Source organism: Salvia hispanica, chromosome 2, assembly GCF_023119035.1.
Source record: "Salvia hispanica cultivar TCC Black 2014 chromosome 2, UniMelb_Shisp_WGS_1.0, whole genome shotgun sequence".
Lineage (NCBI taxonomy): Eukaryota > Viridiplantae > Streptophyta > Magnoliopsida > Lamiales > Lamiaceae > Salvia > Salvia hispanica.
The window spans coordinates 28,574,154-28,601,892 of NC_062966.1; the positions used below are offsets into that span (position 1 = coordinate 28,574,154).

Sequence of the window (27,739 nt, forward strand, 5' to 3'; positions counted from 1 at the left end):
TCTGTCGGTTATTGGATAGTACCGAACCCGACCCGATCCGGTTTGGGAAATGGAGAATATGGAATATTTAGAGGGCCCAATTTGTAATGGGGCTTGCAAATCTTCAAAGCCCAAAACCTTGATAATAATAATTAATAAGCCTTCTGCAAATTCAATCATGTTTGACTAAAATTGAGAGTTGTATGAGTAATTGTTTTTAGAAATATATAATATGAATGAAAGTGTTGTTGAGATGGAAAAATTGACGGTCTCCCAAACATAGTCCAAGTATGTTTGTTATGTTAAAAAAAATAGTTCATTTTTATTTATAAACATTGTCTTATACTCCCTTCGTTCCATGTTAATAAAGATATTTCTTTTAGCATGGAGTTTAAAAATAGTGTGTTAAGTGGACGGTGAATATAGTAAGAGAGAATAAAGTAAAAGGAATGCTTACACTTTACCAAAAATAAAAATGTACATTCCGGCCCACCCATTTGTGCAGGGTCGTGTTAATGTGAGTGACCCAATTCTAATATGCATTTCATTCACGGCTTAAAGTTTCACTTTGACTTGTGTAAAAAAAATTGAGTTGAAAATTTTAGTTGAATGGAATTTTAATTTTATATATTAGTTTTATAATAGAACGTGAATCTAACTGGGAATATTAACCAAGTGGTACTAGTTTATAAAATTATATTGTTATAATTTACAATAGAGGCCACAATAGTTAGCTCATCACAATCAAGCAATACGGTTGGTCTCGTTGCGGTCATCACACGGCACATATGTGTACTTGTTTTTATGTGAAAATATAATTGTATTTTGATAAATTTGAAAGTTACAAGTTTGGAATCGAATTAAACGCATTTTGTTAATTTAACCAAATTACTATATTTTACATGTATTTTTTATCTTATATTTCTATTTAATATAATCTAATCAGTGAACTTTCTAGTTATTATCAAGACTATAGTTGTACCTAATTAGGGTATAAAATTATTTTTAAGAATTTATTATCACTTTATCAAATAATTTTTTGAAAAGGGTTGAAAAATTCAAAAGTAGGATATATGATTCTGATTTTTTTTTTTCATTTTTTAGAATAATTACTATCAAATATGATGTATTATAATATATAGTAACTTTTCAACGTATATTATGGTCTGAGATAATTAAGTAGTATATATTTCAATTACTATTATGATGTATTATAACAAAAGAATTCAACACAAAATGAGATTGAGATTGATGCAATTGTGTGTGGAGTAGAGCTATATTGAAGTAGTCTTGAAAGCATATAAATTGTATCCATGCATGCCATTGGCTTTGGCTTTGGCTTCACTCTACCCGAAACAGACTCGACCTTTGTTTGTGGAAAATTCATAAAAAAACAAAAGATGATATTATAGCTACCATACATACAACTAAAAGAAGTTGATAGATTGGAAGCTAAATATAAATATTTTCACTCACAATAAATTAGATTAAATTAGTTTTTTTTACTGTACAAATTACTCCCTCTGTCCCATTAGAAATGCAACGCTTTCCTTTTTAGGTTGTCCCACTAAAAATGAAACATTTCTTAAAATGGAAACATCACTCTCTCTACTTTTCTCTCTCTCTTACTTTACTCTCTAAATGTTTCATATTTATTGGGACGGAGGAAGTAGAACTTAAGTACACACCCATTGGTAGGAGTGAATGATCCTACTAACTAAACTACTATTTGTTGTCATAAGATTAATTAGATTTGGGTAGGATACTTGTTCTTTTAACTAATCTAAAATAATTGGACCCATATTTCCTTGAGTATTATTTTTTTACTAAAGTCCAGAATTGGTTTCGTATATTTGTTAAAAAAACTTTTTGGTTCTACACATTAAGTCTGTTCACTTCTGATTCTAATCAATGTGTTTTTCATTCATATTTTACGATTCAGTCAGAAATTAACTGTTCATGTCAATTTTCATTTAATTCTCTTCAATTCTACTCCAATCAACTTTTTGTTTCTAACATCAATATATTCGAATATATTTTCTTTTCACTTAACACCCTAAACAATATCTTCCAAAATCCTGCGGCATTCCCAAATTTGACATCTACTTCGGGATAGAGGGAGTAATTTTTAAAAAAACTTTGAGGCTTCCCTTCTGTATATATATAGTCATTTCCCTACCTACTATTGTTACACAATAAAAAAAAACTCTCACATGAAACCATCCATGAAGATTTGCATGTTTTATTTAGGTGTTTTGTTGTTGATATCAAACTACTTTTCCCTCACCACTTCCAAATCACTCTTCAATCTCACCAATGATCAATATGCTCTCACTGTCTTAAAAAACTCCATTGTTTCCGATCCTAATGCCATCTTGCATACAAATTGGTCAATTCACACTCCCATTTGTGGATGGATTGGTGTCTCTTGTGGCATCAAACACAAAAGAGTAACTGTCCTAGACCTTTCTAGCTTCGAGCTCCAAGGCACCATCCCTCCACATCTCGGAAACCTATCGTTTCTTCGAGTTTTAGACATCAGCTCCAACAGTTTCACGGGCGTCTTACCATCTGAGCTGTCTAAGTTGCGACGTTTACAAGTGATAAATGTCGAAGCTAACAACTTCACCGGAGAGATACCATCTTGGTTCGGAGCCTTATCTCAACTCCGGCACATGTATTTGAATAACAATAGCTTCTTCGGCAGAATCCCTTCTTCTCTATTCAATCTCTCGAGGCTTCAGAGTCTGAATGTGAGCTTCAATACTCTCGATGGAAGCATCCCAAACAACATATGCAATATTACTTCAAGATTAAGAGAATTCAATGCCTTTGGGAACCGACTTGAAGGGGAAATTCCAAGAAATATAGGCAAATGCAAAGAGCTTGAGGTGCTGCAATTGCAAAACAATAGTTTTAACGGCGATATACCAAGTGAAATTGGGAGTTTGAGTATGCTCAAGGGTTTGATTCTATGGAAAAACCAATTCAAAGGTACTATATCGCAATTAATTCTTCAAATACACTCTTTTGTTTCACATAATAATTGACTAAAGGCCATTTGTGGTCCTAAAACATATAACGATTTTACGATTTTAGTCAAAATAAAATTTATTTAAATTATTTCATCCTGAACAAATAAAAACGGTATGATTTAGTCTATTTTGGATGGAGCCGTCAAATTTTTAACGATCAATGACAATTAAGTGAATTTTAACTGGATTAACAACTTTTAATTAGAATATTTAGGACCACAAATGACTCCAGTCTACTTTTAATAAAACAATAACAAATGTTAGGTTATAATATTAAAAGAAAATGGAGGGGTCTCCTACTTCATATTCTAATTAAAAGTAGTTAATCCATCAAAATTCACTTAATTGTCATTGACCATTAAATATTTGATGGCTCCATCCAAAATGGACTAAATCCGGACCATTTTTATTTGTTTAGGATGCATTAATTCAAAAGATAATGTTTTGGACCAAAATCGTAAAATCTTCGTATATTTAGGACCACGGATGACCTTTTAGTTCTATATAATTCAATTGCCATTTCATGCATAAATCGTTTGATGATTTGATGTTTTCAGGTGGAATACCAAAGCAATTTGGCAACCTTACTTCTCTGAGAATGCTACACCTTGGGTATAATCAATTGACAGGCATGTTTTCGAATTGAATAAAACACCAATGACTTCTATTTGATGTTTAATTAAGTATGCATCAGTACCTTTGATATAAAGACTTTTATGTCTTATAAACTTTTTTAAAAACATCTCTTTTTCGCAGCTCAGGTCCTTTTTAAGGGTCTTCACAAAATTACATTTTAAATTTTGAGCATAAATCGAATTTAAAACTATTACAAATCCAATATGTAATTCTCGTAAATATTCATTTAATAGCCAAAGTCACAATATTTTCAGGCAATTAATTGATTTCTTAGGATTTTATGAATCGTTTTTAATGTTTTTTCAGGACTTTATGGATTGGTATTTATTTGTGTTTTCATGATTTTGTAATATTCTAGTTAATCGAAAGTTTTGACTCTACTATTAAGTGAACAATATCTATATACTCCCTCCTCCTATTATAAATAATTAATTTTTGTAAGAATGGAATTTAAGAAAAACAATTTTTATCGAGATTATTAATATTTTTGGTACAAGAGTTAAAAAAAAACAATATTCATTGAGATTATTAATTTTTTTGATACAAGATTTTAAAAAAAACAATATTTATTGTGTTTAGTGGAAAAAAATAAGGTAAGAGAGATAAAAAGAAACTCCCTCCGTCCCATAGATAAAAAGAAACTCTTCTCCGTCCCATAATAGATGACGTACTTAGAAAATATTATATTTATGTCAATGTGAGAGATATTTTTTTTAATAAAAGAAATGTTATATCTTTTGCGGATAAACTAAAAGGAAAGTATGACATTTACTATGAGACCGAAGAAAGTGTTAAATATATAAAATAAAATAAGAGAAAATACAAAGGTTACTTTTTTGCTAAAAATTAAGACTAATCACTTGAACATAAAGAATATATAATCAGAAGGGATCACCTCATACATAGCATAATACATTTTATAATACACTACTAAATATTTGGCAAGTATATCCTATTTTATGGTAAAAAAGTTATTTCTAAAAATTATTTCCTTAACTTTCTCACTGCTACTATATCTAATTAAAATACTTTTGTTGTTTCATGCACTTTTGCTTATTATATTAATCAAAGAGGTTACGTATGTTGTTAAAAATGTTTAATAAGTCAAAATTTATTTATTTCAAAATATTTATATAAAAAGATTAATTTTTTTTCAACCAAATTACAAAATCACCCAACTTTTTCAGGTGGAATATCAAAGCAAGTTGGGAACCTCACTTCTCTGAGAACGCTAATCCTTGCGGATAATCATTTGACAGGTATGTGTTAGTTGAATGAATATAAGAGAAAAGATAAATTAACAATAATTGTATATACAAAATACCCTTTAATTTAGTTTCCATTTTTAGAATATAAATTTATGACTAATTTTTCCTTAGTAGGAGTATTTAATGTTGGTCGTTTTTAATTCTATTAGTTTAGGAAAATCTTGTTGATTTAGATTGTGAATTATTTATGACAGTATTAGTTAACACACTACATATTTAAATTCATGTATTTAATTATAAAATCATTACGATCATATTTAGTAAAGTGCAATATATTTTAAAAAGAAATTTATATTTGGATCATTTTATAATTAATATCTATTCTTTTTTGTCATTTGTATTATGTTTTCATATTTTGTTTGATTTTTGTTTTGAGTCTAAATTAGCATGCCATATAAATCATCAATGTATACGATGCAATAATTTTATATAAGAAAAAATAAATTAAAATAACAAAGTATTTTTATAATTGTAATGTGAACTACAGAAAAAGATATTATAGCCACAATGATTTAGCATTTTTCATTTATTTTTTTATTTTTATGTTATTTTCCTTTATACTATTTTTTTCCCTTAACTTATTCCCTTTTTCATTAAATATTCAAAAACAGATATATGAATGTTTCATAATTTATTTTATTTTTAGTGATGAATATTTTTATATTAAGAAATAACTAATGATATTTTCTTTCTTAACTAACACGAAAGGTGTTTATAGTAGAAATGAAGTATATATAAATGTTGTGGCATTTATATAATTTTTTGGAATTATTTAATCATAAAATAGTTGTTTTTATAACTTAAAACTTTAAATATTATTAAGTAATACTCCTATAATAATTGAATGCGAAGTACTATGTTTATTTCCTCGGACGATTCACATTAACGAATTAAGTTTATATCCACATAGTTGTTTAGCTTTTATAACTCAGAATTCTACGGATTGCTCAGTAAAATAATGGAATGTGTGAATGCCTAATATTATTTTATTGGATGATAACATTAAAAATTTAAGTATATATACATGTAATCATTTTTATAACTTCAAATTTAAGAAATATTTAACTATAAAATAATTGAATGTGAATTACTAATATTATTTCGTTGGACGATAACACTAAGAAATAAGTCATGTACTCATTTTTAGAACTTAAAATTTAAAAAATAATTAAATAATAGTATAATTGGATCTAAATGACTATAATTATTACGTTGGATGAAAACACTAAGAATAGTATATATCACGTTTTTATAACTTAGAATTTTAAAACAACTTAATATTAAAAAATTAAATATGGATGACTATGATTATTTCGTTGGATGATAACACTAAGTATATATGTACATAGTCATTTTATAACATATAAATTTTAAATTATTAATAATAAAATAATTGAATTATAACTACTATGATTATTTCGTTGGACAATAACACTAAGAAATGAGTATATAGATATGCAAGTCTTTTTTATAACTTAGGATTTTAAGAATTATTTAATAATAAATTAATTGGATGTGAATGACAATTATTATTTCGTTGGATGATAATATTAATAAATGAAGTATATATATGTAGTCATTTTTGTAACTCATAATTTTTATAGATTATTTAATATTAATCTAATTAGATGTGAATAACTATAATTATTTCATTGGATGATAGCACCAAGAAATTAAGCATTATAACTTTAGAATTTTAAGAACTATTTAAATAATTGAATGGGTATGACTATAATTATCTGGTTTGATGATAATACTAAGAAATTAAATATAGATAAGCAATCATTTTTATAACTTAGAACTTTATGAATTACAAATAATTGGATGGGAATGGATTATTTCATTAGATGATAACACTAAGAAATTAAGTATATATACATGAATTTATTTTTATTACTTAGAATCCTGAAGATTATTTAATAACGAAATAATTGGATGCAAATAATTGTTATTTTATCATTAGAAAAGGAGTAATACTAAAAAAATAAGTATATATACCTATATTCATTTTTATAATTCAAATTTTTAAAAATTCTTCCCTCCGTCCCAGATAATTCGACACAGTATTCCATTTCGGGCCGTCCCACATAATTTGTCTCATTTCATTTTTACCATTTTTGGTGGTAGACCCCATATTCCACTAACTCATTCCTACTCACATTTTATTATAAAACTAACACTTTAAAAGTAGGACCCACATTACATCAACTTTTTCAACTTACTTTCTATTAGATTTCTTAAAACTCGTGCCGGGTCAAAGTGTCCCAAATTATCTGGGACGGAGGGAGTATTTCATAAAAAATAATTTGGTGACAATGACTATTGGATGAGTGAATTTAAAAATTAGAATTTTATTAATTTTAAGGAAACTCTAACTGTTAATTTAGTGTTTGAATATTATATAAAATTCTCTATTTTAGAAGGTAAGTCAATTCAAATTAATACTAGTACTAGTATTTTACAAATTTGAAGAAAGCCAATCTATAATATCTTACTAAATTATTGTAATTTTAGTATAAAATTTATTTTAATTTATTCTTATTCATGATATTCATCCAAAAATTAAGAAATCATGAACCATATGAATCTAATTTGTAGGGTAAGGGGAGAGTTTAAATTTTGATGAAATGGAGAAAAAATATCCTCAATTCTTGTTAACGGAAAAATAAATTATGCAACGGCAAATCTACAAAATTAATGTAATACATCATTTAAATGGTTGCTTCATATACATTTAAATGTTTATAAAACATCTTATAAATGCACAAGCAAACACAATGTAATAATATACTGATTCTATTCGTGCGAAACTGCTCGAATAATACTGAATCGGGTTAAAAGTGAATTATAGAGTTTTACGTATACAAGCAAGATTCTATTCGAGTGAAACTTGCTCGAAACATGCTTTTCAGTATACCAAACCTAACATGATCAGAATCGAAGGACCCGGCTGTCTATGTCGGTCTCGGCGGGCCCCAACAAGACGTTGCTCCCACCATCTGGGCTCTTGGTAACGGTATGCGATCCAGTGGTCGGCGTGGAGGCTGGTCCTGCAGCCAAGATTGTGATTACGACTGCGAGACCCTGACAGGAGTCGTAATCGCACTCCCGGCATCCGTAAATCTGAACTGTGGAAAGGTAGTCGGGGTAGTCGGCCCTAGGGTTTGTTGAAACCTTGAAGAAAAGGGCGGGAGAGACGTATCCCCGATGAGTGGTCCCACCGATGGAGTGCGTGTGTATGTAAACATCGGCATGGGGTCAGTAGTCCGCGTCGAATAGGGAATAGAGAAGCGCAGCGCCGCCAACGGTCGTATCTGTTTGTTTTATGGAGTTACAAGAGATAACCGGGCGTAATACAACCCAAGAAGGAATACAGAAAAGAACTGAAACGAAAATTACAAACGGAAATCGAAACTATAAACCGTAGGAAAAGGAAATAGCCGAGTCGAGGAGGCCTCTTTCCGCAAGACGAGATACGCCCCGGTAGTGCTCTTCGGATTGGCGTTTCGTCTCCAAAGATAAAAAGGCTGCGTCTCTAGTGAAGCAGCACCGCTATCAACAGATCTCCGGCGAATTGGATGGAGGGGAGAGGGCGGAGCTTCGACAGAAGAACAATGCAGAGGGAGGAGAGAGTGTATGATGCAGAGTGAATTCTAGTTTCTGTGTAGAGAATGCTAGAATGACTAGCCTATTTATAGGCTCAGTCCACTGTAGGGGTCAACGCAGCCTTGATGGCTGTCATCAATGCCAGACCATAACGGTCGTCGGTTACGAGCTGTAACGTTCGGGCGCTACGAGCCGTTACACGCTCGTAGAGCTAGAGAGGTTGAATCTAGACGCTTTTAGATTCTGTCATGACGTGGACTGTCTGTCACGTGTCAGCCACGTTGGTTTACCTCGTCATACTGTCGAGGTGTCATCCCGCTTGGCTCGCTGACGTGGAAACGGTGGTGATCTAAAAAGAATTAGACCCTAGACCCACTAGCCTTGGGCCAAGCCCACGACCAGGCCCAATGAACAGCCCAAAGACCATCCAAAGATCAATTGCCAAGATCCAAGTCCAAGGACAAGGGCAAGGGCAAGGGCACGGGCACGGACACGAGCACGAGCACGGGCGCGGGTGCAGGCTGGGGCTCGAGGCTCGCGGCTCGCGGCGGCGCGGATGGGGCGCGCGTGTGCGCGCGTGTGGGCTCTCACAGCCCATCTTAGTCCACTATAATTATTACATGTAATAATCCTTCTTATTAAATACTAGTTTAATAAGGTTGTAACTTCCAATGTGGGATAATTAACTCTCTTAATTATTCCCTAAGCTTCTCTCATAGCTCATTAAGTTTTGCAATTTTGCACAACTTTAATCCATTATTTCTCACTCACCGGGAATTGGATTTGAGAAAATAAATATACCACGGTCATCTACTCCGGACGTAGATCGACGCTATATCATTTAATTTCACAAAATTAAATGTCTCGTTGAAATTATAATTTAGTCAAAGTCCATTGACCGGCATAGATTCCAACAGTATCCTGGTTGACGCGTCGCCGAATCCCAAGTCCGGCCCGTCCATCTGTGTCATCAATTCACTGATTGCGGTGGTAAGTTGCTCTAGTTGGGAACAGTCACTGACGGGTCTGGGCCGCCCCCGACAGCAGTGGAACCGTGGTGGTGGCGATCGCCTCAGTGCGGCCAATACCTGAATTGGGTACAACCATCTTCGAGAGAGTCACGGTGGAAGGAAGAGAACAGGTGAAAGCACCCGATGATACGATGGTGTATCGTATCGGTTTGTGGCGACAAGAAATCGCCGGATAAAGGGTAGGTTCGTTCGCGGGATTCCCCCATCGAGCAGCCTAGGGTTTCGGCCAACTAGGGATGGACAAGAAGAGAAAGTGTAGAAAATGAAGATACGGAAAAATTAGGTAAATTCTGATGTATTGAATCTTGAGGTTTCAATGCACAGAATCCTTATTTATAATTCTAAGGACCCTAGGTTTGGTTAGACTCGGTCATTCCGAGAAATAACCAACAAGAAAATCCGAAACGGAGCTTATAATTTTCTCGACTCAAAAGTTCCAAAAATAGACAATCCAACAATAATAATAAAAATAATAAAAGGTAAAAATACTATGCTAACTAGAAACAACCAATTTGGTTTCTTCGGCTGCCTTGAAGATCTTCTCGGTTCCTCCCTTGCGGTGCCTTCCTCGTCGCTACTATCCTCCGGTGGCTCGTCCGTCACCTCCGGTGCCCCTTTGGGTTGGTGCCGTATCAGTCCTACACATTTTAAGTGTGTTAGTTTTTGATTTTGAACATTGTAAAATATGTTTCGGTCTATATCTTATCTCATTAATCAAGTCAAAACCTAGTTAACAATGAAGTTTTGACGAAAATTTTAGATTTTATTAAAGTTAAATTAGCGACTAACATCTCATTCCCATTAAATTTGATGTTTTCAATTATGTGTTATATGGCAGGTAAATTACCAGAAGGACTATTTAATTTCGCTTGGCTGAGTTTGCTTGCTGTTCCAAGGAATTCCCTATCTGATGCTATTCCACCACTCATCTTCAACATATCAACCTTGCAAACATTAGACCTTTCATACAATCAGTTTTCAGGTAACCTTCCTTCAAACATGGGACTATCACTTCCCAATCTCCAAGTCCTTGCTTTACAAAGCAACAAACTTACCGGCCCCATTCCCGCCTCTATCAACAATGCTACTCAGCTTCATATCTTAAACTTGCAAGTGAATTCATTCAGTGGCTCCATTCCCAGTTTTCCTAGTTTAAGGCTCTTAACCATGTTTGTACTCAGCGAAAATAACTTGAGTGCAACCCCGGAAATGAAATTTATCTCTTCATTAACTAATTCCCAGCACCTAAAGGTTATTGAAATATCAGCCAATCCACTATTGGGTTGTGTTCTACCAAATTCCATAGGAAATCTATCCAAGTCCCTTGAGCTTTTCTTGGCGCACAACACAAGTATGAAAGGTGCTATTCCTTCTGAAATAGGAAACTTGACCAATTTGATAGTTTTATTTCTAAGTGAGAATCAGTTGAATGGATCAATTCCTGCAACTATAGGAAATTTGAAGAAACTTGGGAGATTAGACCTTTTTTGGAATCAGTTGCGAGGATCTATCCCCATTGATCTTTGTCAAATGAGTGAGTTAGCAGAGGTGTACATTGGCATCAACGAGCTCGAAGGTCCAATACCAGAATGTTTGGGTGGAATGCAATCGCTGAGAGTGATTCGATTTGACTCAAACAAGTTGAATTCCACCATACCTTCCAATTTCTGGAATCTCAGAGACCTCATCTTTCTAAACTTGTCCACAAACTATTTGAGCGGTCAGATCTCACCCCAAATTGGAAAATTGGAGGTAATCAACAATGTAGATTTCTCGTTTAATCAATTTTCCGGTGATATTCCCAGCTCAATCGACCGTTGCCAATCATTAGAATATCTAAATTTGTCGAATAATAACATCGGTGGTTCCATGCCTCAATCACTGGGAAATATGAAAGGCTTGACAACACTGGAATTATCTAATAACAGTCTTACTGGATTAATACCCAAATCATTACAAGATCTCAAATTCTTGGAGTATTTCAATGTGTCATACAACAGATTGGAAGGGGAAATTCCAAATGGGAGCTGTTTTTCCAGATTTACTGCTCAATCATTTGTGCACAACTCAGCTCTTTGTGGTCCAACAAGATTTGAAGTGCCGCCTTGTCCAGAAGTTGATGGAGGATCAAAATCAAAGGGTGTTGCTCGATTAATGAAGTACATTATGCCTCCTCTCGTTTCAGCTATGGCTGCAGTTATCATTGTAGTTATTCTCATAAGACGATGCAAGCCTGTGAAAGTGAAAATTCCAGTTTCGACTTCGTTGGGTAATCCTTGGAGAAAAATCCCATACATTGAACTATCGAGAGCAACAAATTCCTTTAGTGAGACAAATCTACTTGGGAGAGGAAGCTTTGGCTCGGTGTTTAGAGGGGTATTTGATAATGGACTGAATTTTGCGGTTAAAGTGTTCAATATAGAGTTGGAAGGAGGTAACAAGAGCTTTGAAACTGAAAGTAGAATACTAAGCACCATTCGACACAGGAACTTAGTTCGAGTTATTGGTTGTTGCACCAACATGGATTTCAAGGCTTTGGTTCTTCAGTTCATGCCGAATGAGAGTTTGGAGAAATGGTTATACTCGGATAACTATTGTGGTGATATTGTACAATTGTTGAACATCTCAATCGATGTTGCTTTAGCTCTGGAGTACCTTCATCACGGGAACACGTTCCCCATTGTGCATTGTGATATAAAGCCGGGCAATGTGTTGCTCGATGAAGATATGACTGCTCGTGTTGCTGATTTTGGTATTGCAAAGCTCTTTGATGAAGGGGAGGCCATGGTCCACACTAAAACACTTGCTACAATCGGCTATGCAGCACCAGGTGATGTTTTTAAAAGAATATTAGAAAATGGAGTAATTTTCTTTACTATGTATGTTTGTATATGTGGTAATCTTACATGACATGAAAAAGTTTTTTTATAATTGGAAACTTGTGATTAGAGTACGGATCGGAAGGAAAAGTATCCACGGGTGCTGATGTATACAGTTTTGGGATAATGCTATTGGAAATGTTCACGAGAAAGAAGCCGACAGATGATATGTTTGGTGGGGAAATGAGCTTGAAAGAGTGGGTGAGTGAAGCATTACAAGCCAATGACATCTATAAAGTATTAGCCCCTACTTTGCTTCTGGAACAAGATCGAAATTTCGATATGAAGATGAATTGGCTGACATTAGTGTTTGAATTAGCAATGAAATGTTTGGCCATTTCACCCGATGAAAGAATCAAAATGATTGAAGCAGCAGCCACTCTAAAGAAGATCAAAGCAAAAGTTGTAACAAGGGTGACCAAAAGGTATCATCACCATGCAACTACCATTACTTGAGATGAGGATTTTGTTATTAATGGTTGATGGTAGTCCTTTCTTTTTTTAGTTGTTCTTTGTAAATGAGTCGAGCGTGTCTTAAGCTCCTTCATGGGTTTTTCTTTGTTTGGTTATTTTCCCATGTCGTAGTCTTTGAACCAAATCGGGAGTCTATACAAAGGGATGTATCTTGCAAAAGATTATAATCATTTAGTACAAAATCTCCTTTCTCCCGAGCTCTAGCGTCTCTCGATTACTTAACTTATTATGGAAAGATTATGATTCCTTAGTGTTCCAAGAAGCAATCCAGCATCTCTCTGAAACTGCTCAGATCACCTCATTCCTCTCTGAACTCAAAAAAAGAATCCTTCTATTGCTATGGTGATGAAGAGACTGAATCAAGAACGCGATGAAGTGACGGTATCAATTTCCTTATTTCCTTCAAATTTTTCTTCAGTAATCTCTTAGAATGTTTAGTTTATATTTCCTAGTTTGATTATGTTAGCAATCTCAAATTAGTTAAAATTTTATTCAAAAATTCCGGGCTCATTTTGACAAGCAGGTTATGGGCGATCAGTCTATATAATAGTAACTTCTTATTCTATAAAACTACAACACTAACAACAATCTGCAGTCAATACGTGCATTTTTATCGCAATGAATAAAGCAACCACCATTCTCACAAATCAAGTTTAGCAATTCTCGAGCAAAAGAACACCTGAAAATGAAGTTAATTGGAACTAACCTTAAGCGCGATCAATGGCGGTGACTGAGGAGCTGAGGCTGGTGACGGAAGCGCAGGAAATTGATAGCTCCTTTTTTTTTTTTATTTAAATTTTATCGATTATTATGTGTCGGTTATTGAACTATAATACTCCCTCCGTTCCATAGTAATGGAGACGTTTCTTTTCAGCACGGAGATTAAGAAAAATTGTGTTAGTTGAGTTAAATAAAGGGAGAATAAAGTGGAAAATGAAAAAGGTAGAGCGATGAAGAGAGAAAAAAGTAAGAGAGAGTAAAGCAGGTGTAGAAAAATGTGTTGACTTTTACTAAAAAGGGAAATGACTCTATTATTATGGAACGTACCAAAATGATAAAATGATTCTATTACTATGGAACAGAGGGAGTACCAAATACCAACCATCGAAAAGGGCATAGACGGACCTCGACCCGACCCGGTTGGGCAATATGCTAGTGGAATATTTGGAGGCCCAATTTGGTATTGTTTTGGACTAACTAATCTTCAATGGCAAACTCCTTGTATTTTAACAACTTTGAATAGTTTTATTTTAATATGTTGAAAAAAAGTACAGTTGATATGAAAATTGTGATCGCATGTTTCAAGTAATTGACGCTTCTTGTGATTAATAACATTGCTTTATTAGTGATAAATAATTTTAGTTTATGTGCTTTGTTAAGAAATGGAGTACTTAAGAAATTAAATAAAAATCATATATCCTTACTATTCTTTTTTATTACTCTTCTCTATTTTTATTCTCTCTCACAGAAACTGGTGGGACAAGCTTTAGGTGTAATGGTAATATTTACCAACACTAGTGTCTAGTGATATTAGACCACAAACTTGAGAGGGGGCTGTTACAAATTGTAATGTTTAATAAATTGAGGTCACTTTACATTTCGGAATTCTAGTATGTATATACACAATTTTCTTTAATTTTTGTATTTTCTAAGCTACAAGACGCGTTGACATGGAAGTCTTCTGAGCAGTTTCTTGTATTGATTGTAATAATACATTAATGTATTTATATTTTAATAAAAAATAGTTCATTATAAACACTAGTGCCTTATTATTTTCTTATACATCAATTTATTTATAGGTCTATCATATGATCTAGTACTATTTTTTTCACCAGAAGTACATTTATTAATCATTATTAGAAATATAAAACTATATACAAATTGAGATTCATTCTCTACCCACGAATATATATCTCCTATCCGGCTATTTTTTATTAAAACTCATATTGAATTACATTAAAAATATTTCAAAGGGAATGAAAGAGAATTATTCTATACGTAAAAGCAACTCTTTGGTGGTGGCAATTTGATTTGGACAGAGAGGAGAGACGCATTGACATGGAAGTCGCATGGTCTTGGAGGATTGTAATTTAAATATTTCTCTAATTTATTAATCAATTACTAGTTTATAATATTGTAATTATTTTTATTAGAGGCCAACAATTCTTAATTTCATGTCGTATGCTTTAATCTCATCACGATCAATCAATAAGGACACCGTTGATATCGATACGGTCATCACATGCACGGCATATATGTATTATAGTTTTCAAGAGAAATATAATTTTATTTGGTTATTTGACCATAATTTACACATATATTTTTACCTTTTATTTCTATTTTATTACAATTTAGTTAGTTGAACTTTGTAGTTACCATTATCAATACTTTTATCATACTTATCAGGTCATATAATTATCCCCTTTTTCAAATAAATTTAATTATGAACAGTTCCATTTGATAAAAAAGTGTTAATTAGGTTTGATAATTTCAAAAGTAGGATACATAATTTTAATTCCTTTAATTTTTCAGAATAAGTACTATTAATTATGATGTATTATGATATATTAACTTCTCATCGTATATTGACAAAACAGGCCAACACAAGATTGACGTATTTTGTTTGAAGTAGAGCTATTTTGAAGTAAAAAAAAGGAGAGTTATTTTGAAGTAGTCTTGAAAGTATTTATGCATGTGATTGGCGTTGGCTTCGCTCACTGATACGAGCATATCTCCTAAAATATTCCCCATATCTATTATTTAGTTAGTCATTGATTTCTCATATATTTTCATATATTATTAGAATCTTTATTTTCTTGTTCTAGTTTATAAATAGGAGATATTGTATTCTTCTATGACATTGAAGAAACATAATTATCCTTTTATTTTATATTTATGCTTTTATCGTAACATTCCTGGTTTGATCGACCGGCAAAGCTCCGGCGACTACCTTTTATTTCATAATTTGACGCCGGATTGTTCGACGGGCAAAAGCTCCCGCGACGTTCGACGCGAATTATTCGAGTTAAGGAACTTCATCCTTAACAATTTGGTGCTTTCATCGTGATCTCTTCCTCCGAATCATCGTCAACATGTCGTACACCTACACTGGATATCAACTCCGGCCGGCAGATTACCACCCATGGCAGCCTGCATATCAACCCCCACACCATCCGATCAGAGCGTTAGATCAACAACCACCACATCCACAGGATGGGCGACTCCACCAACAACACAATCCCTACCAAGCCCGTCAGCCCACTTCATGGGATCCGCCATGGCTGCGCCAGGAAACTGCATATCAGCAATCATCGTCCTACGAGCCAGTTCTGTACTCTCCACCACCGCCCACTTGTTGGGACCCGCCGTGGTTGTGCACGCAGCAGGGATTCTCGCCGTATGATCAGCCACTGCCCCTTGACCCTAATTCACGTTGGAATCAGCACTGCATAACACGTGAAACAGCGGCGCAGCCGCACACCTTTGACAGTGGGTGTTCCACTAGACAGCCCACCTCTTGGCAGCCTTGTCCAGCCACCACCACGGCAAATCCGATTCTCACACAACTTCAACAGTTGTTGGAAGCGTGCTACAGGATGGAGTCTCGCCTTGATGCAGCTGACCGACGCATCGACAACATGCTTCCTCCCGAGCAGCCTGAACCTGCCCAGCCCTACGGCTCCCAAACTTTTGGGTCTGGGGACCTCGTTCAGCACCTTCCTCCATCAGGAAATAGCAAGGCTTCGCTCGAGCCGCCATACGCTACGTCGCAAAATACGCTATCAGCACTTCTTCCTTGGCAAGTGGAATATCGCTCGTCGGCTTATGCTCTGTCCAAGACTTCAGATGGGGATGTTTTGGAGTGTAATAAGAAAGAGAATTTGATTCTTAACTGTGATCGAGTCGAGGAAGGATTTGATGATTCTTCGGAGAATATTCTACATTCTTCTTCTCGTTTTTATGGCGTTGAAAAGGTTGATATTGATGGGAATTTGGAAGCACAGGAAGATGATGCGAGGGAATTGAAATCTGTAGAGGGAAAGAAGTCAATTTTGATTACAAAAGATAAATTTGTGCATGTGTGTTGAAGAAGATGAAGCTCCGCCTGATAATGGAGTTTTGAATCCCCTAAAGAATTGGCTCAAGCTACTACCTGATGGGAGTTTGCCAAGCATTAACGTCTGTGCTGCAATTCTGAGGATTTTCTTTGATCTTCTAATTAGTTTGGATTAGTTTGGTCAAAGAGAACAATTGAAGAAAAATGACCTTGGACATTATGTTTTTGTCTAAGCCGACTGAGGAGACCAGAAGCAACCAGAAAATTGCTCAAGAATTGGTTAACACATGGAGCCATCTAATTTTCAACAAGAGTCCTCCCTCGGTGTATTTTTATGGGAATAATGAAGGGAGACCATCAACCATTCGGTATGCGTTTGATCCAGGAGGAGATATCTTGCCGAAGTTGTTGTTTTCGACTCTCTTTGTTGTTTCGTGGTTTCCACCTTGAGGACAAGGTGAATTTCAACCGTGGGGGAGTTGATACGAGCATATCTCCTAAAATATTCCCCATATCTATTATTTAGTTAGTCATTGATTTCCCAGGATCTTTATTTTCTTGTTCCCTAAGTCAGAGTAGTTTATAAATAGGAGATATTGTATTCTTCTATGACATTGAAGAAACATAATTATCCTTTTATTTTATATTTATGCTTTTATCGTAACATTCCTGGTTTGATCGACCGGCAAAGCTCCGGCGACTACCTTTTATTCCATAATTTGACGCCGGATTGTTCGACGGGCAAAAGCTCCCGCGACGTTCGACGCGAATTATTCGAGTTAAGGAACTTCACCAAATTGCCCGCCGGATTGTTAAGGATGAAGTTCCTTAACTCGAATAATTCGCGTCGAATGTCGCGGGAGCTTTTGCCCGTCGAACAATCCGGCGTCAAATTATGGAATAAAAGGTAGTCGCCGGAACTTTGCCGGTCGATCAAACCAGGAATGTTACGATAAAAGCATAAATATAAAATAAAAGGATAATTAATTTCTTAATGTCATAGAAGAATACAATATCTCCTATTTATAAACTACTCTGATTTAGGGAACAAGAAAATAAAGATCCTAATAATATATGAAAATATATGGGAAATCAATGACTAACTAAATAATAGATATGTGGAATATTTTAGGAGATATGCTCGTATCACTCACCCAGTAAAAGACTCGACTTTTGTTTGTGGAAAATTCATGAAAAAACAAACGATGATATTCTAGCTACCATACAACTACTACAAGAAGTTGAATAATAGATTGAGAGCTAAATACGAATATTATTTACTCATATTCTCTCACCGATCCCAATAAATGTCTTATATCTTTTTATTTGAACGGTCCTCAATAATCTCCCATTTAACTTTTAGTCCCTCCGTTCCATAGTAATAGGGACGTTTTTCCATTTCCGTCCATTCCATAGTAATAGAGTCATTTCTCTTTTTAGTAAAAATGTCAACACATTTTTCCACACCTAGTTTACTCTCTCTTACTTTTTTCTATCTTCATCTCTCTACATTTTTCATTTTCCACTTTATTCTCTCTTTACTTAACTCACCTAACATAATTTTTCTTAATATCCGTGCCGAAAAGTTTTGCCTCCATTACTTTGGAACGGATGGAGGACTATTTTAATAAGTGGATTTCACATTATACTATGATAACATTCTCCCAAATCTAGTCAGTCAAAAATGGAACGTTTATTAACAGACATTCTCCCTACTCTCTCTTAGCAATTGGACAACTATCGAAACTTTCCCAAATCGCACTCATTGGCATCTTGGTTAACTCACATTAACTTGTTAGTGAATGTTGGAGGTTTGGCCATGACCTTCTTCAAACAGTGAGTTACAACCCACAAGTTCTATTTTCTTGTGGAATTTAATCCATCAAACTGAACAACATTCGAAATACTACACTTCCATCTTTAATACTCTTTCTGTTCAAAAAAAATAGTTTAATTTGTGGACGACACAAGTTTTAATCGGTGTGTAATCCTTTACACACCGATATTTTAGCGGCGAATATATTGTTACAGTTATATTCTACAAATAATGATTTTTTTGTAGTGAGAGAGAGAAAAAAAAAAGTAGATAAAATATGAAAGAGAAGAGAAAAGGTAGATAAAGTATAAAAGAAAAACTTTCAATTTTTAGAAATGAGATAATTTTTTGGACTAAAGTCCATTTTTGGTCCATAACATATGACGATTTTTTGATTTTGGTCCAAAACATTATCTTTTGAATTATTTAGTCCATCACAAATAAAAATATGTCACATTTAGTCCGAATCTAACAGAACTCTTTAAATTTAACAGTCAACATTTTTTAAATCGATTTTGACTGAATTAAGTTAATAATTATGTTTAATTAATGTCTAATATCTAATTAGGTTAGGGTTAATTAGATATTAGAAATATACCACCGACGACTGCGGTTTCGGATTTCTCAAAGAGGTCGGCGCCGAGCAACTTTTCCTCCGACGGAGCCTCTCCGCCGATGAAGGCGGAGGGAATCAACGGTCCGATTGCGATCAGCTCGTAACGGTCGAACACGGTGAGCGCTTCCGCCTCGAAGGTGTTCATGAGCACCTTGGGCTTGCCCGACTCGGCGTCGAGCAAGTCGAACTGCTCCTTAAACGCCGCAAACGCAAAATTATGCGTTTCCGAGGACGAAGGGAGGAGGAAGGAGGGAAGGTCGGTTTTGGAGAGCAGCGGAGCTCCAGGGATTTGGATTTTCCAACCTGAATTATCCGATTTCTCGGTGATTTCGTCGGAAAATCCGTTGAAATAGTGGTAGTATATGGTGAAGACGGTGGCGGGTTGGATCCAGAGTTCCGCGCTGGGGATGTGGAGCTCACGCGCCACCTTGGTCGCCCAGGGGAGGATGAGCGTGTAGACTAGGCACGTGACGGGGCGGCCCTCCTCCGCTGCGGCGGCGATGGCTTCTCTCAAGGCCTTGGAGCCGTTGCTTCGTATACTAGTCATGAATTTCTTGGTGTCGTAGCTGAGCTTGAAACCGTCGTCGAATCCAAGGAAGGTTAGGCCCTTTGGTGTCTGCCAAGCGCCGGCACACGGAGATGTTGGCGGCGAAGGTGATGTGGATCCCCAATTTTATTAGATAATAGATATTAGACATTAATTAAATATAATTATTAACTTAATCAGATTAAAATTGATTTAAAAATCGTTGACTGTTAAATTTTAATAGTTCTGTCAGATTCGGACTAAATGTGACCCATTTTTATTTGTGATGGACCAAATAATTCAAAAGATAATGTTCTTGACCAAAATAAAAAAATCGTCATATGTTATGGACCAAAAAGGGACTAATCTAACTTTTTTTGGACATCCCAAAATGACATTATTAGACTATTTTTTTACCGATGGAGGGATTATTTAAAAAATATAATTGAACCTAAAAATTGAACCTTTCCTTCTATATATAGTCATTTACAAACCCCTAGTTGTTACCCAAAAAAATCTATCACATGAAACCATCCATACTATGATTCTTTTTATCACTATACATCCTGTTGGCAATCGAAACTAGAAAAATAATATTCTCCCCGTTCCAGAGTAATAGAGGCATTTCGTTTTGAGCTCTCATTTTGAAAAAATGATAATAAATAGTTAAAGTGGAGAAAAAGTAAAGTAAGAGATAGAATAATATAGTGAATAGTCTTATCTACAATATTTTCTCTCTTACTTTACTCTATCTCCGCTTTAACTATTTATTATTATTTTTTCAAAATGAGTGCTCAAAACGAAACTCCTCCGTTACTATGGAACGGAGGAAGTATATAACTGTCCCACATCAGTGTCAAAAGAAAACTGAAACTAATATATAAATCTCATAGGCCACTCCTCCTATCACCAATCAGTTTTAGGATGGAACCCATATATTTCAATCACATCCTTTTAAAATAAAATATACTCCCTCTGTCCCATTAAAAATGCAACGTTTTCCTTTTTTGGTTGTCCCATTAAAAATAAAACGTTTCCTAAAATGGAAACAACTCTATCTCTACTTTTTCATCTCTCTTACTTTACTCTCTCTTCATTAACTCACAAAACAACACTACATAAAATCTCGTGCCGATTTCCAAATGTTGTATTTTAAATGGGACGGAGGGAGTACATCCTTAGTACCTTACTATGATTCTTTTTATTACTCTTCGGTATTTTTATTCTCACTCACATACTCACATATTTGACACAGAAACTAGTGGGACAAGCTTTAATTAGGTGTAATGGTACTAACACTAGTGATATTAGAGCACAAACTTGAGAGGGGGCTGTTGCAAAATGTTTAATAAATTGAGGTCACTTTTACATTTAGGAATTCTAGTGTTTTGTATTTTCTAAGCTACAAGACGCGTTGACATGGAAGTCTTCTGAGCAGTTTCTTGGATTGATTGTAATTGCAAATTTAAATTGTTTCTCTTAATAATAAATTAATGTATTTATTAGAGGCCATAATTCTTGAGTTCATGACTTCACTTCACAATCAATCATTAAGGTTGGTCTCGCTGCGGTCATCACACGGCACATGTATGCTTTAAATTCTGAAATTTGAAAGTTACTAGTTTGGAATCAAATTGATTATTAGAGTTGATAAATTCAAAAGTAGGGTATAGATAATTTATCTCCAACCCTTACCGAACTGATGGCTAAACAATTATAAAGCACTAAAATCCTTATCAAGAATTTATCAACATTCTTTCATGTCACTATTTCAAGACTCAATTTGATTTGATCCATCAACTCAAGCAACCACCAATGTGTAAATTAAAACATGTAAATGCATTTTCATTCAAATTCTACACTTCCACCTTTAATATTAATTTTTTTTTTTTGAACCTTTCCTTCTATAAATAGTCATTTCTATACCCCCAATTGTTACACACACATGAAACCATTAATGGAGATTTACATGTTTTATTTTGGTATTTTGGTGTTGATATCAAACTACTTTTCCCTCACCACTTCCAAATCACCCTTCAATCTAACCACCGATCAATACGCTCTAACTATCTTACAAAACTCCATTATTTCTGATCACCCAAATGCAATTTTGCATAAAAATTGGTCAATTCACACTCCCATCTGTGGATGGATTGGTGTCTCTTGTGGCACCAAACACCAAAGGGTTACTGCCCTTAACCTCTCCAACTTCGAGCTCCGAGGCACCATCCCTCCACATCTTGGAAACTTAACGTTTCTTCGAGTTTTAGACATCCACTCCAACAGTTTCACGGGCGTCTTACCATCTGAGCTGTCTAAGTTGCGACGCTTAGAAGTGATAAATATCGCAGTTAACAATTTCACCGGAGAGATACCATCGTGGTTTGGATCCTTATCCCAACTCCGACACATGTATTTGAATAACAACAGCTTCTCAGGCAGAATCCCTTTTTCTATATTCAATATTTCGAGGCTACAGAGGCTGTATATGAGCTTCAATATTCTCAATGGAAACATCCCAGAGGAGATTGGTGACCTTTCTTCACTGGAAAGAGTTAGTTTACGAGGTAATCAGCTGCGGGGATCCTTACCATATGCGATCTTCAACATTTCTTCGCTAATGACAGTCCATTTTGGAAGAAATATGCTATCAGGAAAGCTCCCAAACAACATATGCAGTAATACTTCAAGACTAAGAGAATTCACTGTTAATTGGAACCAACTTGATGCGGAAATTCCAAGAAATATAGGCGAATGCAGAGAGCTTGAGCTCCTGCAGTTGCAAGTCAACAACTTCAGCGGTATGAATATTTCACAGTTAATTCTTTAAATACATTCTTTTAGTATACTTAGGTGGTGTTCGGTTGTCATGACTAATTATCATGAGACTATCCATCTAGGATTAAGTTGTGGATTATTTTAGTTGGAGGGAGGAAGCTATAACTAATAATCATGAGACTATCCATCTAGGATTAAGTTGTGGGGGTCAATCTTATGAACCAAACATGATACATATTTAATCATGAGATTTAGTCTCGTCAACCGAACACCCCCTTAATATAGTATAAATGTCATTTCATATAGTATATCATTTGGTAATTTGATGATTTGATTTCAGGTAGGATACCAAAAGAAGTTGGGAACCTCACTTCTCTGAGAGGTGGGCTACTCCTTGATCATAATCACTTGACAGGCATGTCTTCTAACCGAACAAAAATCTTATAATTGCATAATGACTGATTAGAACTGTTTTATTTGATCTTGGCCACCATTAGAAACGGCTGGGTTAATAAAAATTGGTAAAGTAAAAGAAAGATAGAACAAAAAAGTATGTTAGTGGAAAATTAGTCTCATCTCATTAGAGAAAGTAAGAGAAAGATAGAACAAAAAAGTATGTTAGTGGAAAATTAGTCTCATCTCATTAGAGAGAATGAAGTTTTCTAAAATGAAAAGTTTTTATTTATAGGGATGGACCAAAAGAAATACAAAATCTGTTTTATATACATTCATAGCATGTTTGGTAGGGATGATTGTATTCTTTAGCTATACTAATTTTACTACTAATATTCAGTAGTGATCCAATATGTATTTATATGTTTAATAACCTGAGTCACAATACTTTTCGGCAATTTATTCATTTTTTGACAATTTATTGGATTCATAATAAATCACCTTGGACATCCAATCTTTTGATAGAAACGTCGTACCAACTAAGTGATATGTTATATAACCTTGCCACTATTCAAATTAATTTTCAAGGAAAAACATTTCCAACACTGTGGTATATGGCAGGCGAATTACCAGAAGAGCTTTCCAATTTGGCATCACTGAGTGTGCTATCTGTGGGTAGTAATTTCCTATCTGGCAGTATCCCACCTCTCATCTTCAACATATCAACTTTGCAAATATTAGACCTTTCATTCAATCAGATTTCTGGTACCCTTCCTTCAAACATGAGACTGTCACTTCCCAATCTAGAACTGCTCTATTTATATAACAACAGACTCGCCGGCCCCATTCCTGCCTCTATCAACAACGCTTCTCAGCTACGTGAATTAATCTTGGAAGCGAATTCATTCACCGGCTCAATTCCCAGTTTTGATAGTTTAAGGCTCCTAACCTTGTTAGCCCTCTCCAACAATAGCTTGAGCGCAACCCATGATATGGAATTTCTTTCTTCATTAACTAATTCTCAGTATCTGCAGTATATTGATATATCAGGAAATCCACTAGGTTGTGTTCTACCTAACTCCATTGGGAATCTATCCCAATATCTCGAGTATTTCTTGGCGCAACAATCCAATATCAGAAGTGCCATTCCATCTCAAATAGGAAACTTAACCAATTTGATTGAAATAGAACTTCTAGACAATCAGTTGAGTGGATCCATTCCGGCAACGCTAGGAAATTTGAAGAAACTTGGGGGATTAGCCCTTTACAATAATCAGCTGCAAGGATCTATCCCCCTAGATCTTTGCATGATGAGCAATTTGGCGGAGTTGTACTTGAACAGAAATGAGCTCGAAGGGGCTATACCAGAATGTTTGGGTGTAATGCTATCGCTGAGAGAGATTCAATTATCCTCAAATAAGTTGAATTCCACCATCCCTTCCAATTTGTGGAACCTCAAAGATCTCGTCTATCTAAACCTGTCATCAAACCATTTCAGCGGTAAAATCTCGCCTCAAATTGGAAACTTGAAGGTTATCAACAGAGTAGATTTATCCGATAATCTATTTTCCGGTGATATTCCCAACTCAACCGATGAATGCCAATCACTAGAATACCTATATTTGTCGAACAACAACTTTGGAGGATCCATCCCTCAATCACTGGGAAATATTAAAGGATTGACTGAACTGGATTTATCTAATAACAGTTTTACTGGATTGATACCCAAATCTCTACAAGATCTCAGATTCTTGGAGTATTTCAATGTGTCATACAACAGATTGGAAGGCGAAATTCCTAATGGGAGCTGTTTTTCAAACTTCACTGCTCTATCATTTTTGCAAAACTCAGCTCTTTGCGGTCCAGCAAGATTTGAAGTGCCACCTTGTCCAAAAGTTGATCAAGGATCAAAATCAAAGAATGTTGCTCGACTAATGAAGTACATTTTGCCTCCTCTCATTGTAGCTATGGTTGTTGTGATCATTGTAGCTATTCTCATAAGACGACGAAAGCTTGTAAAAGTGAGTGTTCCAGCATCGACTTCGCTAGGTAATCCTTGGAGAATAATCTCATACATTGAACTATCACGAGCAACAAATTCCTTTAGTGAGACAAATCTACTTGGGAGAGGAAGCTTTGGCTCAGTGTTTAGAGGGGTATTTGATGATGGACTGGATTTTGCGGTGAAAGTGTTCAATATAGAGTTGGAAGGAGGTAACAAGAGCTTTGAAACTGAAAGTAGAATACTAAGCACCATTCGGCACAGGAACTTAGTTCGAGTTATCGGTTGTTGTACCAACATGGAATTCAGGGCTTTGATTCTTCCGTTCATTCCAAATGGAAGCTTGGATAAATGGTTATACTCCGATAACTATTGTGGAGATATTCTACAATCGTTGAACATCTCAATTGATGTTGCTTTAGCTCTGGAGTACCTTCATCACGGCAATACTTTCCCCATTGTGCATTGCGATATAAAGCCAAGCAATGTGTTGCTCGATGAAGATATGAATGCTCATATTGCTGATTTTGGTATTGCAAAGCTCTTTGATGAAGGGGAGGCCATGATCCACACTAAAACACTAGCTACAATCGGCTACGCAGCACCAGGTGATGTTTTTCAAATTTCATAATAAAATAATTATTTTCTTTACTAAGTACATTTGTTTATATGTATTCTCACATGAATTGTGCTTTTTATAATCGTAAACTTGTGATTAGAGTACGGGTCGGAAGGGAAAGTATCCACGAGTGCTGATGTATACAGCTTTGGGATAATGATATTAGAGATGTTCACCGAAAAGAAGCCGACAGATGACATGTTCGATGGGGAAAAGAGCTTGAAGCAGTGGGTGAGTGAAGCATTGCAAGACAATGAAATCGATCAAGTATTAGGCCCTGCTTTGCTACCAGAACGAGATCGACATTCTGATACGAAGATGAATTGGCTGACATCTGTGTTTGAATTGGCAATGAAATGTTTAGCCAGTTCGCCCGATGAAAGAATCAACATGATTGAAGCGGCAGCCACACTCAAAAAGATCAAAGCAAGAGTTGTAGGAAGAGTGACCACAAGGTATCAACAACATGCAACTACCATTACCTGATATGATGATTTCTATTACATGTACGTCTTTTCGATTTTTTAGTTGTTCAGTATAAGTGAGACTGAGCGTTTTATAGCTCCTTCATGGGTTTTCTTTGTTTGGTTCTTTTCCCATGTCGTAGTCTCTGAACTAAACAGGAAGTGTGTATAAAGGGATGTATCTTGGAAAAGATAGCAATCACTTAATACGAATCTTTCTTTTCTCCTAAACTCTAGCTTCTCTCGATCTCTCTGCCCTATACGCCATCGGCTTTTTCCTTCTTTGTTACGTGCAGGTCTCAAGTTTCGACCATATCCCCTGCCATCAGTTATCAATTTCATTCGGGACCAGGTAGTGTCGAAAGAAATTGAACTGAGACATGTACCTTCAGTGCACCAGATAGCAGTTATATTTATAAAAAAATTAAGCTATCAATTCTTCTCGAAGCTGAGGAATAAGTTGGGAATTTGTCCTCTCTCCCTTCTTGACGTCGATCGTATTTGTCGGTTGGTACCGATCCCGGCCCGACCCGACCCGGTTTTGGAAATGGGCCAAATTTGGAAGTGTTTTGGACTTACAAATTTTCAAAGGCCCAATACATTGATAATGTTAAGCCCACTGCAAATTTTACCACTTTGTACTGTAATTTTATTTATTTATATTTATAGTGCGAAGCACTCTATCTAATTTTGTTCACTAAAAATGAACAGTTGCGTGAGTAATGTTTTTACAACTATAAATATTTTTCTAATGAATAAAAGTGTTGTTTATATGGAGAAATTGACAGTTTCCTAAAAATAGTCTAATTTGACATTTTGATATGTTCACAAAAATTAGTTCATTTTATTCGTAAATTAAACACTGCCCTATAACATTTTCTTTTTAATTCGGAATATTACATGAACTTATTTATAGTTCTATTTCTACCACGTGATTTATTACGTTTTTCACCAATAATATATTTCTTAATCATGAATTATTAAAATTAAAACTATATATGCATTAAGATTCTATCTCTACCCACCAATATATCCCTATTAAATATTCAACTACTTTTATTAACGTAAAATCAACTCTTTGGTGATGGGAACTTGATATATTTGGACAGAGAGATCAAACGCGTCGGCACGGATGTCTTATGTGCAGTTTCATGGATGGATTGTAATTTAAATGCTTCTCTGAATAATTTATTTATTTATCAATCAAGAACTACTTTATAAAATTATAATTACTATTATTGAAGGCCACAATTCGTAAAATTCATGCCGTATGCTTTAATCTAATCGCAAATCAAGCAATAAGGTTGGTCTTGCTACGGTCATCACACGGCATATATGTAGTATTTTGGTTTTATGTGTAATGTATTTTGATTAAATGCTATACATTCGAAAGTTGTAAGTTTGGAATCGAATCAAACGTATTTGGCTATTTTGATCACCCATTTACTACGGAGTATAATTTACTACTCCATAATCTATTTTATATACTTTAATTAGCTGAACTTTGTAGTCATTATTAAGATATTTATTGTACCTAAATAGATAAAAATTGACTATCTA

At 34.9% G+C, this 27,739-nt stretch overlaps 3 protein-coding genes across 3 annotated transcripts; 2 read left to right on the forward strand and 1 right to left on the reverse strand.

The window, feature by feature from the left end:
• Nucleotides 1-2,185: 2,185 nt before the first annotated feature.
• On the forward strand, nt 2,186-13,105 carry LOC125204773 (LRR receptor-like serine/threonine-protein kinase FLS2). Its single transcript, XM_048103502.1, has 6 exons — nt 2,186-2,973; nt 3,572-3,643; nt 4,838-4,909; nt 10,394-10,915; nt 11,009-12,385; nt 12,505-13,105. The coding sequence occupies exons 1-6, from the start codon at nt 2,193-2,195 to the stop codon at nt 12,888-12,890; spliced, it is 3,210 nt and encodes a 1,069-aa protein (XP_047959459.1). The 5' UTR covers nt 2,186-2,192; the 3' UTR covers nt 12,891-13,105.
• A 6,251-nt stretch (nt 13,106-19,356) lies between these two features.
• On the reverse strand, nt 19,357-19,944 carry LOC125206708 (UDP-glycosyltransferase 75C1-like). Its single transcript, XM_048105947.1, has one exon. The coding sequence runs from the start codon at nt 19,942-19,944 to the stop codon at nt 19,357-19,359; it is 588 nt and encodes a 195-aa protein (XP_047961904.1).
• A 1,835-nt stretch (nt 19,945-21,779) lies between these two features.
• LOC125204501 (probable LRR receptor-like serine/threonine-protein kinase At3g47570) lies at nt 21,780-26,410 on the forward strand. The gene is made up of 4 exons (XM_048103177.1): nt 21,780-22,724; nt 23,042-23,116; nt 23,716-25,704; nt 25,816-26,410. Exons 1-4 carry the CDS (start codon nt 21,869-21,871, stop codon nt 26,199-26,201), a joined length of 3,306 nt encoding a protein of 1,101 aa, XP_047959134.1. The 5' UTR covers nt 21,780-21,868; the 3' UTR covers nt 26,202-26,410.
• Nucleotides 26,411-27,739: the final 1,329 nt, after the last annotated feature.